The sequence below is a fragment of the Chrysoperla carnea genome, chromosome 3 (genome assembly GCF_905475395.1).
Source record: "Chrysoperla carnea chromosome 3, inChrCarn1.1, whole genome shotgun sequence".
Taxonomy (NCBI): Eukaryota; Metazoa; Arthropoda; class Insecta; order Neuroptera; family Chrysopidae; genus Chrysoperla; species Chrysoperla carnea.
In genome coordinates this window covers 27953405-27969162 of record NC_058339.1, presented here as the reverse complement: position 1 = coordinate 27969162, position 15758 = coordinate 27953405, and the positions used below count along the sequence as shown (strand labels likewise).

The following is a 15758-nucleotide window of genomic DNA, read 5'->3' as shown; positions in this document are numbered from 1 at the left end:
AAAGTAAGCAAGTATTTTAAAAAAGCCACTAGCCACAGCAAATATAAAATGAATTCTTCTTTTAAATCATGAATGAGCATTTATTGCATTTATCTGCCACCTATTGATTAGTGTTGAAATTATACACTAGCGACTATTAAAAACTTTACAGATTACTACTATGTTTAAGGTATGCAACTTTGATTATAAAATCCCACTCAAGAAAGTAGGAGGGGAATAGATGAGTTTATTCTCTTGACGTTTCACGTGCAAAAGAAAATCATTAAAATCTGTATGAAAATGGCTGTAAAATAAATAAATAATAGTGCTAATAAATAAATATAATAATAAAATAATGGTTTTCATTTGATATTAACTTCTTTTAAACATGTATATTTTTAATAATTATTTTAAACCCAATACTTGTTTTAGTTAAATTCCATATACGGTTTAAAAAATAAAAAATAAATACAAATAAATCTAATATATATGATCTGTCAGGTTAAATTTAATTCGAATTTCTAGTTGATAAGTTTAATATAATTTAAATCAATTCAAAATGCGTTTTAATAAACAAGAGTTAATTACGCTAGCCACACAACCGTCAAATAAGTTTGAAAAGGAAGGTGTTTTATTTGTAAGGGAACGTCAAGAAAGTTTTTTTAGAAGATCGGAAAGTAAGTTCATTATTTATTTACATACTAATCCATAATACTAGTTTTCCAGTTCAATAACTTATTTATAAAAATAAAATAGTTAAGTTCAACATTGTTATGTCAATAATGTCAATATGATTTTTCTAGTATTTGGAATGACCAATTAAGTAATGAATTATTTATTAATTAGTGTTTTTATTAACGTTTTATTGTTTTGATATTTTAAAATATATATTCTGATTATAAAGATGATGTATCTTTTGCAAATTCAGTTTTTCTAATCCAGAATTCAAATTGACGGTATTTCAAATAATATCGTGCGAATAATTTATTTTAAAAAATTGTAATTTCGTCCAAAGTATACACATTTGGTAAATAAACAATTATAGAAAATAATAAAATGACCTATTTTGTGGTTATTAAAATTAAATAATAAATTAGATTTTCATGTAAATAAATCATACTTTGTGGTTACATGAATTTCATTCATAATAATTCAGCAAGAGATGAAAGTTTTTTGAACTTAATACATTTTTTGAAATTTATTTTAAAACATCAGCATACTTCTGTTTTCAATTAAATTTTATTGAGCTGAATGACATTCAGATCGATTGTTGGAATTCCTTCAAACAACAATTCTAGTATACTCTGAAGAAATACCGAGTTAACGTTTTTGTTATTCGTAAAAACGATCTGAAAACCTGCAAATAAAGTTTTATGTTAAATTGTAAAATAAAAATTAGTTTCAAACTCACTGACACATTGACTTAGTGCAGTAAGTTAAGCTTTTAAATTAAAATTCGAGTAAAATGAACCAATTTTAACATTGTGTCATCAAAAAAGAAAAACAGATTACCGAGTAGCATCGTTAACCTATTTTTAAGAAAAAAGGTCATAAACATTTTTTTTCTAAACTGCATACTTTTTTAGTTCTTGGGGACTATTTAAAATATGTGCGGGTAAAAAGTTAAAACTTTTACACTTTAATGTATCTTTTTACTAAACTTCAGGAAGTATAAAACGTCAAGCAAATATAAACGGATAGAAAAATATTTGTAAACAGTTTTGTAAAATTTTGTACATGATTATTTTAAGTAAAACCGAAGAAAGTTAATTAATTGGCAAAAAATTATTTAAGGCATTTTGGTCTCAGGATGATACTTGTTTACAAAAGTTTAATTTTATAAAAAATTTTATTTCTTTTATTTAGCTTATTGGAAAACCTAAAACTGAAATCTTAACAATACTTTTTCTATAAATTATAAATTCGGTGTTTAGCCTCGTTTCGAAAATAAATAATTTCACAAAATGTACGCTAGCTTTGAATTTCGCGCCATTTGCGCGGTAAAGTGTTGACAGGAAAAACATAAAGTAGACATTTTTGGGTTATTCGCTAAATGAATCGCTAAACGTTTTCAGTGTTGAACAATATTTTAAAGTTAATGGCTGCGTTTTTCTTAGGTGGGCGCCCAATTAATTTATTGAGCGCTTGCTAAAAAAAGCCTGTATTAGTATCGGCACCCCATATAACAAACGTTTCGCGACAGGATCAATTTGGCTCGAGGCTGGCTCGAGGCTGCCCATGCCAACAGTGGCATGCTCAAAAGCTACTATAAATTTAATATTATTCATAATTTCAATTTTCAGAATTGATTTAGACTTAATCCAACTAAATACAAAAAAAAGCATGCCTTTTATCCAAAATTGTCATGGCTCTTGTACATCCTTAATGTACATATGTCTTTATTTTTGCTATTATATATGGAAGCGGTTTTTACTCCACCCATATCAAGAGCGGAAGAAAGAAATGAAACTTAAGTTGTACTTCATCCGGAATGATCTGAACGTGTAATTCAAGCTCTCCTGGCAATCGTATAAAATCCTTAAAATAAGTTAGTGGAACCATAGCCTACTATTTCAAAATGGAAGTAGTAAGATGATAACCTACTATAAATTCAGTTCATTGCTTTCAATTTGATTTCCCACACTTTAATAATTTATACTATAAATTCTTTTCAATGAATAATTATACGTTCGTTACTCCATCATCTTACTAACTCAGAATGTACAAAAATACTTACCCTATTTCTTTTTTAATTAATTGGATCAATAACTCAAGATTCTTAAAAATACTGTCACAAAAATATGCCGCGAATACTGATGATTTACAGATTCTCAGTGTTCATTTAGTAAAAAAATTTAAGACAGCAAGTTTTTAATCAGTTCTTTCTGGAGGTAATTATTAATTTTGAATTCAGAAAGCTTCGGAAATCATGTTCAATACAGCCGCTACCTTGCGTTTTCGCTGGAAAATACATTCAAATTTAGTTTTTGATAAATATAATAATAATTTTAGCTTTCTATTTAGATAAAAAGTAACAGATCAATAATCTTTTTCTTTTTGAAAGAAAAGTGAAACTGAACGTAAAAATGTAACTGAGCATATTTATTTTTCAAAGACCAACGGCAATCCAACGATGTGCATTATGAAAAATGACCACAAATGGAAAAGCGTAGAAAAAGATAGAAGCGTTTTTAGATTTTTAAAATTTGATTTTGTAACATAGTCGAACAAGGGAAAATTACAAGAGTTTCTTTCTTCATTTTTGATTAAGGAACTCTAAAAACGCTTAAAAATTACAATTTATTAAATATTTTAGAACTTAAGGATGTATAAGCACGGTAGTGAATTGTGAATTATGTTACAACTTGACGATATAAGACGAAAAGTAAGAATACAATTGTTCAATATCTGGCGTATTTTTCAAAATATCGAAAATTGAAAATTTTGTTTAATTATTCAGCTTTCGACATTTGGTAAACCAAGGCAGATATCGAATATTTTTATTCTTATTTTTCATCCACATTCATAAAGATATACTAAAATCCATAATCAAAGTTGAAAATAAGATAAAAATAATTTCAACCCTAAATCTACCCTGCTCGTACATGCTTTATATGAGTGGAGACACTTGGTTTTTTCTTTTCTATTCCATTGCTTATATATTTACTTTCTATTAAAAAATTTATTTTCAATTTGTTTTCATTCGTTCCAAGTGAAAATTATCAAAAACTTTGAAAATATGTCGTTTTTTGAGATTTCTCCATAAGAGCAATGTATTTTAAATCAATTTTAATGATATTTTTCTTAAAAATTTGCATGGATACCTAAGCTGAAATTTTAACCACATATTCTTTGAGTAAAAGTTTATCTATAAAAACATTTTGAGCCTTTTAATCAATTATTGTTGCCATCCATGCTCATACATCCTTAAGATTCACAGTGATAAATGTTTGGAAATACATTTAGCAGTGAATCACATGTAATGAATCATATGGCAGTGAATCAGATGTAATGTATAATAATAATTTTCAACAATCGTAATTAAAAATGATTTAAAAATTGATTTCATTTCTTTCTTTTAAAAAGAAAGGCGCAAAAACATTTCTTTCATTTAATAAGAATAAAACAATTTTGCAAAAGATAAATTATCTTTTAAGTATGAATGAATAATTGAAAAATATTATGTTTTGTTTTGTGACATATGAAATCCTTTAAAGACTGTATTCCTATTACTATGTTAACTTTTTCGTAACAAGTCAAACGAAAGAAGAATTGCGTCTACCCACATCTGTGAATGATGAATTACAATTTTTTTATTACAAAAAGTTTAGGAGATTATTTTTCAATTTTTGAAAATTTGGAGAACAAACCGTTAAATTACGTATGACACTGGAATTTATACAGAGTGATTCAAATTTATAGCAGGAGGATTTCACCAAGTGATAGATAACGTTACAATAATAATAATTTTTCAATACATTTATAGCTGGGAAAGCGTCCTTTTGTTTGTAGAAGATGTTGAAATCTTAGAAGAAAAAAAATTGAATATTGCCAAAACAGCTATTTAGAATATTTTGTCTTGAAACGGTTACGGTTTTGGATATATACACAGACCTTAATTTGAAATCCTGAGACTTAAAGAGATGATGTTCAGAAATACGTAGGTCTAACGCCCAAATAATGAAACAATACTTTCCCCACTAAAAAAAATCCATAAAATTTGATTCAAATTTCATATATAAAAATCGCATCAATAGGGCTTTTCATTTTAAAATCACGATTCACATTTGTTTCGTACTAAATGATTTATAACCAATGTGATAAAATGAATAACAAATATCTTCTATCTTAGTCCTACTTATTGCTGTCAGTACGAAATTCAAGCCTATCAAACTTCAGTCCGAAAAATCAACGAGTTAAAGGCGTAATATCTTGAAACTTGTTTCTCTTACATCCAAATGACTCGATTTTAACAACAGTGGCGATCTAGACTTTTTCGACCGCAGCAAAAGCAATAGTTAGTGAAAAATCGACTTGACGTAAGTACTTTTCTCGAGGCACCAACTTCACAATTCTTAATTAGAAATGCCGGGGATTTAAGGGCGTCTAGAAATACGTAAGTCTTATGCGTTCAAATAAACGTGATTTTCGTAATTTTCTGGTAAAAACTTGAAATAGTGTCAAAATCAACTTCTCAATTTTCCAACTTAAATTCATGATTATTGAAACAAATTTAACATGCTAACAGAGAGGAAGGAATATAATTGGTATTTAAAGGATTTGTTTTAAAATAATAACATTATAATAATTGATGTTGCATGTGAATGTTGGTATGTGTTATGTCTCATATAATGTGTCCAGTATTGTAGTACAGTAACTGACCCTGAAAATGGTCTTGTTTTGTTTTTCATCAGACACGATTAAGCTTTAATATACAATTTCCATGTCTAGGTTTTTGTGAACCAACCCAATAAGTGGAAACCTCGAAACAGATTTAAAAAAGCACATTAAGTACTACCAAAATGGAATAAAAAAATAAATATTTTTAAATTTTTTTTAATATAATATTTTAAGTATTTTTTTTATTTGGCACAGAACCTTTTTTATGTAAAATTAACTCACAAACAGCAGTTGAAACTGCCATAAACTTAATAGTTTACGAGATATTGCAAAAAAACCTATTTTCGTGATTTTTGACCTTGAATAATTTTGCATCCGAATAAAGATAATCTTCACTTGGATTTTTTTAAGCAGATCGACTGTTATTTTGTAAGGCAACAAACGTTCTCAGTAGGATATGGTATGCATAGTTGATAAATGAATTTTCCACTAGTTTTGAATAGTGACTGACCATTTTGACAGTCAGCTGCTGTACTAATGTTCATATTGTTTTATATAATAAAAAGTAGGTATTTAAAAGGATTTATTTAAACTTTAAAGCATGTACTTGTACATTATAATAAATTGTTTGTTGTTATCAATATTATCATTATAATTCATTATATTTAACTGTATTAATATTTAACTATTTTAATGAGACATTATTCAACCATTATGATATCAAAACCACATTTATAATATATCAAATAAATATCATTCAATTTAAACGATATCATTATATTTTATGATTATATGATGATTCCATATAATAAGGTCTATTTTGTTATAAAGGTTGTTCAAGAATAATGGATAATTCTTGAAAGCTAAGTAAAATATTCTAATATCCAAAGAACTATTAGCAAATCCAAAGACTTCCATTAATAGTCCATGCGCCTAGATCAGGCAGAAGTCCCTCAGACTTCTAACCTAAAATACGCGTATGACAGAGAGACAACATTTTTTATCTACCTATTTCATTACTATTAGAGAAACTGAGATAGGTAGAAGAATTGTATACCCGTCTCGCTTCCTCCTCTATGAGCAATGCAGACTTGAATAAAGAGACACACAATAAAGTTATAACAATTTGGAAAAATGTTTTTTATGAAATAGCCACAATTGCTAGCTACTGAACTGCACAAAAATCACGAGAATGCGGAGATGAAGTTCGCCTGCCTGTAAAAAAAATCTGTCTTTTTAGCGAAATCCTACAAGGTGAGGCGAGGTCAGACAAGAAAGTATCAACTCCACATTTTCGATCCTCGCCCAATTTTGTGTTACTTCGCGAGAGTGTGAAGGACGTTTTAGATTATTATAAAGAAAGACCATTTTGAAATGTCTTAATCTTTCAAGACTTTCGCAAGTAAAAATGGTATGTTTTTCTACCGATTGGGACAAAGTAGTCAAAAAATGTATAGATGCTGGACAAACCTTAACTGGCTTAAAACAAAAAAGAAAGTAAATACTAATATCCAAAAAATAAAGCTCAGTTCATACTATGGGGAAAATTTCTAGTGATTTTAAGTTACCTTGTTACTTTACTTTCAATAATAATCCATTGTTCTTGAGCACCCGGTATACGCAACAAGTTTTGCGTATATTATAAATTTAGCAATATATTTAACCTATATTGTTAATTTGTACATAATTTTTATAGTTTTATAGTTATTAGTTTAAATTACTGTTTAGTATGTAGGTTTTTTTTACATTGTTGAATTTTATCTTCAACAATTGATCAAGTGTGAAGGTAGATTCATATTCAGGACGTTACAATGCACTGAGCATAGAAATAACTATAAATGTATGAGAGATTCTGTTGTCAATATGTTTAACAAAGTTTGGAGGATTTTGTTTAAAAACAAGTGAAAACAAACAATAGACTGGAATATCATGTATAGACAGTGTTGATAACGCATACGTTTGTTTTTTACGTAATGTAAGGAAAGAAAGATAGTCACTCTTACACAGAAAACAAACAAACACGTGCAAGATATATGTAATGTATAAATTTAAAATATATAGAATTATTATATCTCTAACGGTTTACAAGATGGGTCCCCATTTCAACTTGATATCTCTTTTCGTTTTTGAGTTATCATGTTTACGGGTGGACAGGCAGACAGCCGGAAATGGGCTAATTAGGTGATTTATTTTATATCGGCATTATTAAATGCTGTTATTAATCTGCCATTATTCCAATGCACCCAATATCATGGCGATTGATATTATTTTTATATATTTAATATTATATGTGTAAAAAATTAAATGTGCATTATGAAAATTGTGCAGTAATTGATCAAAAGAAAATTAAAGTATGAAGTTTAATAAATAATACTTATAACATTTATTTAATAATTGGCAATATTCCAGAGAAAATAAAATACTTATTCATAATTAATGGTGGAAAAATAATATTTGTTGATTGGCAAGAATCCAATAATACATTCAGGACCTTTGCCTTTATGATTTTTTTATTGTCTGTTATATCCTATAAAAACTGCAAAAATTAATTCAAATTTATTACGTTGAACTCTCTGTCTGGGTTTTGTTTACTTTAAGATGTATGGAAAATACTTTTTAGTTACTGGATCAAACCCACAGCAACAAATGTTTGTTTTAACGTTTACAGGTTTATATTGTATAGGTCGAAGTTTCTATTGAACAATTTTTTATAATTTTCTCCATCAAGGAAGCAAATTATTATAATAGATGAAAATTAGAATTGTTTGACAAAATTTTGAGCGAGGCTCCATTCGACTTTGCCATACACACGTACACATTAAAAAAATTAAATATACTAGGTGGGCAAAAACCTAAACAAAAGTAACAGAGTTTGATGGGGACATCATGTTCAGACATAAGATTGGAACTAGTTCTCTCTTTAATAGCCAATTTAGATCTTAAACGGTAAGAGATAGAATGACGCTTTAAATTAGAAAGTTGATTCTCATAAAAAAAACAACATTTTTGTTTGAAATTTTTTTTTCGAAAATCGTCAGTTTTCGGAGGAAATTTGATTTAAAAATATGTCATTATTATATTAAATCGAAAGAAAATACACTTAAATTTTATCGATAATTGTAAGCCAAAGTCATGGACACAGACAAATGTCCTCTATTGCCCTTGACAACTTTTGGCTAAAGCATTTTTCCGTATTTAGCGTGTTTTCTTTCGATTAAATGCAATAATGACATATTTTTAAAACAGCATTTCCTCCGAAAGCTGACGATTTTCGAAAAAATGGTTAATATGAAAAATTTTAATTTTTTTATGAGGATCAACTTTCTAATTCAAAGTGTTATTTTAAATCTTAGCTAGAAACCCGAAGAATTGGGTCGAATTTGATGTCAGGACATGATGTCCTCCATCAAACCTACAATTTTTGTTGCGGTCATTTTTAATAGGTGCCTCTGTCGAGATATTCAGATGCATGGATTTAAATGACCCACTCTGTATATTTTGAAAATGACGACGGCGAAATTGCATCACTAGTGAGCTATTAACCGGCTAGCTATTTGCTAGTAATTTTTGTAACAGTAACAAATTAATTCCATTTCTTATGAGAGATTCCATGCGTACATGGTCTTGCTTAGTTTATCTTACTTCAGTGTTGTTAGTTTGAAATGTCGAAGTAAATATATTTCTATAAAAGTATGGATGCTATTAAAGGAATCTCTAGTAACTGGTTTGCAACATATTTCACATGACCTTCAATAACAGTGATACGGTTAAAAAGATTAAATTTAAATATTATTGTGATAACAAAAATATGAACTATTGCAAAATATATTTTATAGTTTGTTTATTTATTTTATCTATGTTTTCATAACACTACTAATAGACTTGGAGACACTGAAACGAAAGTTTTGAATTACTTGATGCAGTGTTGCGATCTGTTAATACAGGCTAAATATATTTATCAAACGCAAATATGACGATGTTACGTGTGTATGTAGAATTTTGAAATTGTCGGAGAAGTAAGGCATCATGATTTCTATGAAATATATAATTAGATTTACTAACGGGTAGCCAAACTGTAACAAAAGGTTCGGAAACAGTGTCTCCAAGTCTAGAATATGATATTCATATAATCGTGCATTTGTGTTTATTATTTTAATATATACTCCAACAAAAACAAATGATTACAATTTAGTAACAAAAAAATTGTCTCTGCCTCTCTCAAAATATAGCATTTGGCATTTTAAAAGACGCAGAATCTGAAAATAGAAATTACAAATTTTCCTCTACGCTTACGCCGTTTGTTTGTTTTCTGGAAACCTACTGGTTCGATCTGAGTAGAATCTTGAAGTCCTACAAGTTATGATCTTGAGGTTATCATGTTATCAAGACATCTCTCGAAAGATAGCGAAACAAAACCAATACAATTTTTTCATTTTTCTAACTTCTCAATCCAATTTAAGTTCTAAGACATGTAATCGTTAAATAACGTTATCGTTTTTTCTATTTTGAGTTTTTTTCCGATTACGTAATTCTTCACATTATATTGAATACTGATCTTAATTCATTTTATTTCTATTTTTTTAACAGCAAATTAAATTCTTCTAATCTACTTTTAAGATTATTAACGAATGCCATATTAAATGACGAATATTGACAAATGCTAAATTGAACAATCTTAATTCTTGAATTGATTCATTTAGGTATTCATTAGAATGTATTAGGTTTGTATGATTTTTACTTCATGATGAGACAGCAAACACAAATCATCTTTGATGAATTAAATCAAACGAAAGAGATCGTACAGACCGCATACATACGATTATAATATAATCAATGAATGAATTACAAATATTCACTTATAAACACTTTTGGTACAGAAAAATCTTCTGATACATTCTTTCAAGTGAATTTATATTTTCTGCACTAGAAATGCTCAATTTATCGCTAATATCAATCGAAATATACAAATTATAAATATATTAAAATCATATTCATTATTAATCAATTTAAATTAAAACAATACTACTACAGTTGGTAATTAAAAAGTAATTAAATTATCAATATTCATGAATTCTGAATATATTAAATTGGTCATTCATACCAATAGACCATGTCATTTTAAATTGCGATTCCTTTTTGTATCGAGTGGAATATTAGAAAACGATTCTATCTAAATTAAAATACAATTGTAAATAAAAATGAATGGGTCTATTATCTGTAAAGTTTCTTTGGGTTTGTTTAGCAAGAATGCGTGATCTACATCGATTTCACATTTATGCGATTGTACAAAAATAAATCAGTCTATCATTTATTGCTGGCTCGAATTATTGTTGTGTAATTGCTTGTATAAAAGTGGATGTGCTGGCAATTCGCTTGTTTTTGCTGAAAAAGTCCGTTATTATCAACTGTAGTTGCAGGAACATTTCTTCATAACATTATTGACCGTCTATATTTAACGTATAAGTCTATGATGCATTAAGTTCATCACATATAAAATAATAACTAAATTGGAAGTGTTTCTGACGGCAACAAATTTCTCATATTATTTTGCCAACATCAGCTCAAGCAATTTAAGAAAAATATAATTATATGCATTCCACAATAATGCCCAAAAGCAAAATAAAATTAGAAAATTTGTTGGCGGAAACAGAGACAAATATTATTTCCATAAAAGTTAACATTAATATCATATTTAAATTAATTAATTTTAAAAACAAAACATACATTAAATTTAATTATTATTAATTTTATTAATTATAAAACATACTCACCTATTGTAACAGAATCCAAAAAAATAAACTTGAGTGCAGTGGCGTGCGTTACAGGACGGGGGGATCACGGAAATAAAGGAAGGAAATCCGATAGTGGGTTACGCAGCCTTAGTTGCGTGGGCAGTGTTTTAAAAGGTACACATAACATAATAATACTTAACATAATTTTATACGATCACTAAAACCATTATCACATAACGACAAAAAAACACAACATGTTCTTTTCAACAGTGTGTTTATTATTTATTAAAAATATTTTGTTCATTTTATGCTTTTGGTATGAAATTTTAATTGGTATTTATGTCTACCAGAAAATTTCTCACAAATTTAATTTTATACGTTTTATCGTGTAGAAAAAGTACATCGTTAATATATAGTGTGTCCCCGAATAGAGGTAACTATACTCGTAAACTTTCTTATTTTTCATTTTAAGAAAAAAAAGTCATTCTTAATAAAAAATTTTGCTTATTCTGAAAAGTATGTAGGCATATTTAAAACTTCTAAATAATGTACAGGGTAGCCAAAAAATTGAAATCACTATTTTTCTTTTTGGTCAACTACCCTTCATTTTTATAAGTTGACAAAATGTTATTCAGAAAGGTTGCTCGTAATTAACAATTATGTCTCTATACAAAATATCAAGGAGATCCGTTTACTTTAATTATAGCATCATTTTTTATTTGAACAAAAGTTATAATTACAAAAAAACGTCACAAAGAATTTAAGGAGTTGCAAAAGAGCTGTTCTCAAAGTAAGAAAGAAGCCAAATTTGTTGGAAAGAGCACCACAAAAGGGCACCAAGTTGATTAACAAAGATTTAAAAAACGGCCCTATTAACAAATTTTGTCCACTAGGCCCTTTTCTTTAAATCCGCCACTGCCATTATAAGTGACAATACTGTCATTGAAGTCAAGAATTCGCCATATAATAACTTTGTTGTTGGATATGGTAATCGAGTGCAAAAAGTTCAGCGATTAAATCCTGAAGTATGAGAAATACAGAAATTTTTTTTATTTCTGCATTCATTAAAAGCCATAACAATTTTCAACTCTTTTTTTTATATATTTTACTTTGCTTGAAGGTGCAAAGACGACAATTCTTCATTATGCACAAATCTTGACGAATTGATTTTACTTTAACCGCTGAAGGCTACAGTAAAATAAATATTTAATATTCTGTTTTCTACTTCAATAAATACATTTCAAAATTCAAGTATGAAATCATCATAAAAGAGCACTCCTTTATTTAGATTTTGACATACTTTGGACACAACAAACAATTCAAATATAGTGAAAATTCTTCAAAAAACTTACGCTCTGGGATATGATGGATGTTCTACGATAGACTAACTAAAAAATAAATCACATTGGTTATAAGTGAATGTAGCCTCTCATTTTTATTGATACACCTCCTCTTGTTATCAATATTGATCCCTCTATAGATGTTTGGAATACAAATTGGTGGTGTGGCAATAATGTCAGCTCAAGTAGAGAACTAATTAATTAACTGAAAAATTAATTTTAGAGTACACACTAAATCAAAATAAACGCAAAAGTTGAACCATTCTAAATGATAGGTAATACTATAACAGTACATGTAATTTATATATAATGCTACGGCTATACCACTTAGACTGATAAAGCACGTGCAATAAGTTAGATTAGGTTAGAGTGGCTATCCTGGGATGGGACACACTTGTCCATAGAGTCTGTTGTGATACCGAAAAAGGGTTGGCCCATTTCGAACACTACTCCAATGAACCATTTGGAGCTGTTTAAGAACAGCAGGAGAGCTTTGACGTCGACGGACTTTAGGTCGGAGAGGTCGTCAAAGAAAGACTGGCTTAAGTAAGTCCATCTTCTCATGGCAAGAGCTGGACAGTGATAAAGAAAATGAGGCATTGTCTCTTCCTCCTCACCACTGTTCAGCATGCCTGTCTCCCAACCAGTGCCCTGTAATAGCCGCAGCAACTTTGCGAACAGCGGGCATTGGAAGTGATAAAAGTTCTTCGGAACGCCTACGATTGTACTAAGACCATGCTGTACCACAAATACGTTCCTCCCTCCATCTAAAATTGGTCTTTTTTAAGATATCCTCTTTGAGAAGCAACTTGCAGTTCGCAAATGGAACTCCCGGATATTTATTGATGCTTTGCAATAACTTAAATCCGTTAAAACATAATACCACTCAACAATTTTAGTATGTCAATGTTACACAGTTTTCTATGAAAACCATGAATCAAATATAAAAATTATATTAATAAAATTATGAATTGAATTCCTATTCATCATTATTTAGCATTTAATTAATGGTTTAAAAAGTCCAAACAGTGTAAATAAAAACTTTATTCTCATTAAATCAATAATAACTAACTAGGCATACCTATGTATAATAATTTGTATTGTTTATTTAAATAACATATGAATTTATTATTATTTATAATTATTTTATGTGCAAATTATTTGTTATTGTTAGTTATATAATTTTAAATGAATTCCATTCCATTCATTTAATTCTTTCATTTTTTTGGTAGGTGTACTGTGGGAGTTTATACTTCTTTGTATTCCATTCAAACAGTCTTTAGAGCTCTGTAAGGTTCGAGAGGAGGTTAAAAACTAGGTGGAATGAATACTAAATGTTCCTTGGCATTGCGATTATCATCGTTTACTATTTTTTGTCCTCAGAACGATAATTTCATTTTCGGAATCCATTCAAACAGTCTTTAGAGTCAGAAGGTTCGAGAGGAGGTTAAAAATAAAGGTGGAATGGATACTTAATGTTCCTTGGCATTGCGTTTATCATCGTTTACTATTTTTTGTGTTCGATTATTTCATTTTCGGAAATAAATTATAAATTTCGAAAATTAATTAAACTAACGCGGAATATTTGAAAGTCTTTAAAACCATTCTGTGAAACTTTTTCTATCCCACTCAAAAATGTTATTTGGATCATTCTGATCAAAAACGCTCACGACCACAAAAGTTTTTTATGAACTGTTTTCTAGCTACGGGTGATTAAAGCTACGAAAGGTATATGACTAGAAAAATGACTTTCTGTGAAACTTTTTCTAACCGCCCCCAAAATATTCTTCGAATCGTTCTGATACAAAGCTCACACAGCCATAAAATTTTTTAACGGGTAGTTTTGAGCTACGGGCTGTAAAATTATAATGTGTGTGTACCTTTGATCGCACGTAGCTCGAAAACTACTCGTTAAAACTTTTTGTGGTCATGAGAGCTTTTAATCGGAATGATCCAAAAACATTTTAATTTGGGTTAGAAAAAGCTTCACAGAAAGACATTTTCCTATCTAATCTTGCGGGGTCCTTTGCGTTTTATCCAGGTACAAACAAATCAAAATAATTTCTCTCTGATTGTCAAATTTTTAAATTAGAAGCATAAAATGAACATGGTTTAATATAATAATTAATAAACATAATTAATTAATTGTCATTAGCACCACTCTGCACCCGTAAAATGCTTCGTAACAAAATAACAATAGAGTTGATATTGCTTTTTTACATACACTTAATTTGTTATTGTATTGTGCAAACTGATTTTGTTTAATTTGAATAAATACATAAACTTACAAAGAATAAACTGGAGGATTAAACAGCAAGGACTTGCTGTATTTACATAATTTATCTGTCTAAAACAAAATAATACAATCATAAAGATACTAATTACATCCTACTTTTATTTTAAAAATATTTTTTAATAAATTCATCGGTTTAGGATCTGATTTACATTTTTTCCTGAAAGGATTAGGTTATTTCAAAAGTTTTGTCTGTTTTTATGAGCCTACTTTAAACTGTAATATCTCAATGAAAACTTTCAATTTAATCGGAATAAGCGCCATTTGAATCAGTGCATTTTTGCCAACGTAGCAAAAATCGAATTATTCCGTCGACATAAAAATTGACAATCCGAATTCGATGATGTCGACGAAAGCCATTTTTGGCTCGTCTTAATTGGCGAAAGTTCTACCGGTGAGAAAGATATCGAAATGCTTGAAAAGTTGGTAGTCGGTTGGCCAGAGGTCTGGGGAGTATGGTCCGTTAAGCAAAACTTCGACGCTCCGTTCGTTTAATTTTCGGATGGTGATTTCAGATTTCAGAATCTGTGATCAGTGCCGGCTGCTGCTGAAGCAATTTTCGGTACGTTTCGTCGATTTCCTCACAATGGGACTCCGCTGTGATGGTTTAGTCCGGTTGCAGAAAATTATAAGTATATACCCACTTTTTGAACTTTCCAATAAACTTTTTAACCATAAAGGAGGCAAAAAAGTTTCTCTTTTAATTAGTCAAGATATTTTGAACTAAGCTATGTATTTTATTCAAAACAAAATCAGAAAAGACGTGAACAAGTTTTTATTTTGAATACAAAATTTAAACCCACTCCTGTAAGAGCACTAAAGTGTATATTTTGTAAAATATAACTTAATCTAACCATAAAATTATCTGGCAGAATATAAATGGGAAGTAAAACTTGAAATTTTGAAACCAGTCCTAAAAGAGAAAATAAGAAGGGTTTCAATTAAATAAACTACACCGACTGATTCAGTTTAAATCGGTCCAACTTCAGGAATGGATTATAGCCAAGAAATTTATGCAAAAACCTACGTTCTTCAACGATTTTTTCTTGATATATCAATGAATGTATTATGAAA

The 15758-nt window shown here is 28.9% G+C and overlaps 1 protein-coding gene across 2 annotated transcripts in view; it reads left to right on the top strand.

Annotated features, from left to right (window-relative positions):
- The first annotated feature begins 433 nt into the window (after window positions 1-433).
- LOC123296512 (inositol polyphosphate-4-phosphatase type I A) overlaps window positions 434-15758 on the top strand; it is a 34262-nt gene continuing 18937 nt past the window's right edge. The window contains exons 1-2 of one of the 2 annotated variants that reach the window (XM_044878002.1): window positions 434-656; window positions 11103-11225. In XM_044878002.1, coding sequence (XP_044733937.1) covers window positions 539-656; window positions 11103-11225 — 241 coding nt within the window. In that variant the 5' untranslated portion in view covers window positions 434-538. The remainder of the gene's footprint in view (window positions 657-11102; window positions 11226-15758) is intronic. The other variant, XM_044878003.1, reaches the window with a different exon arrangement.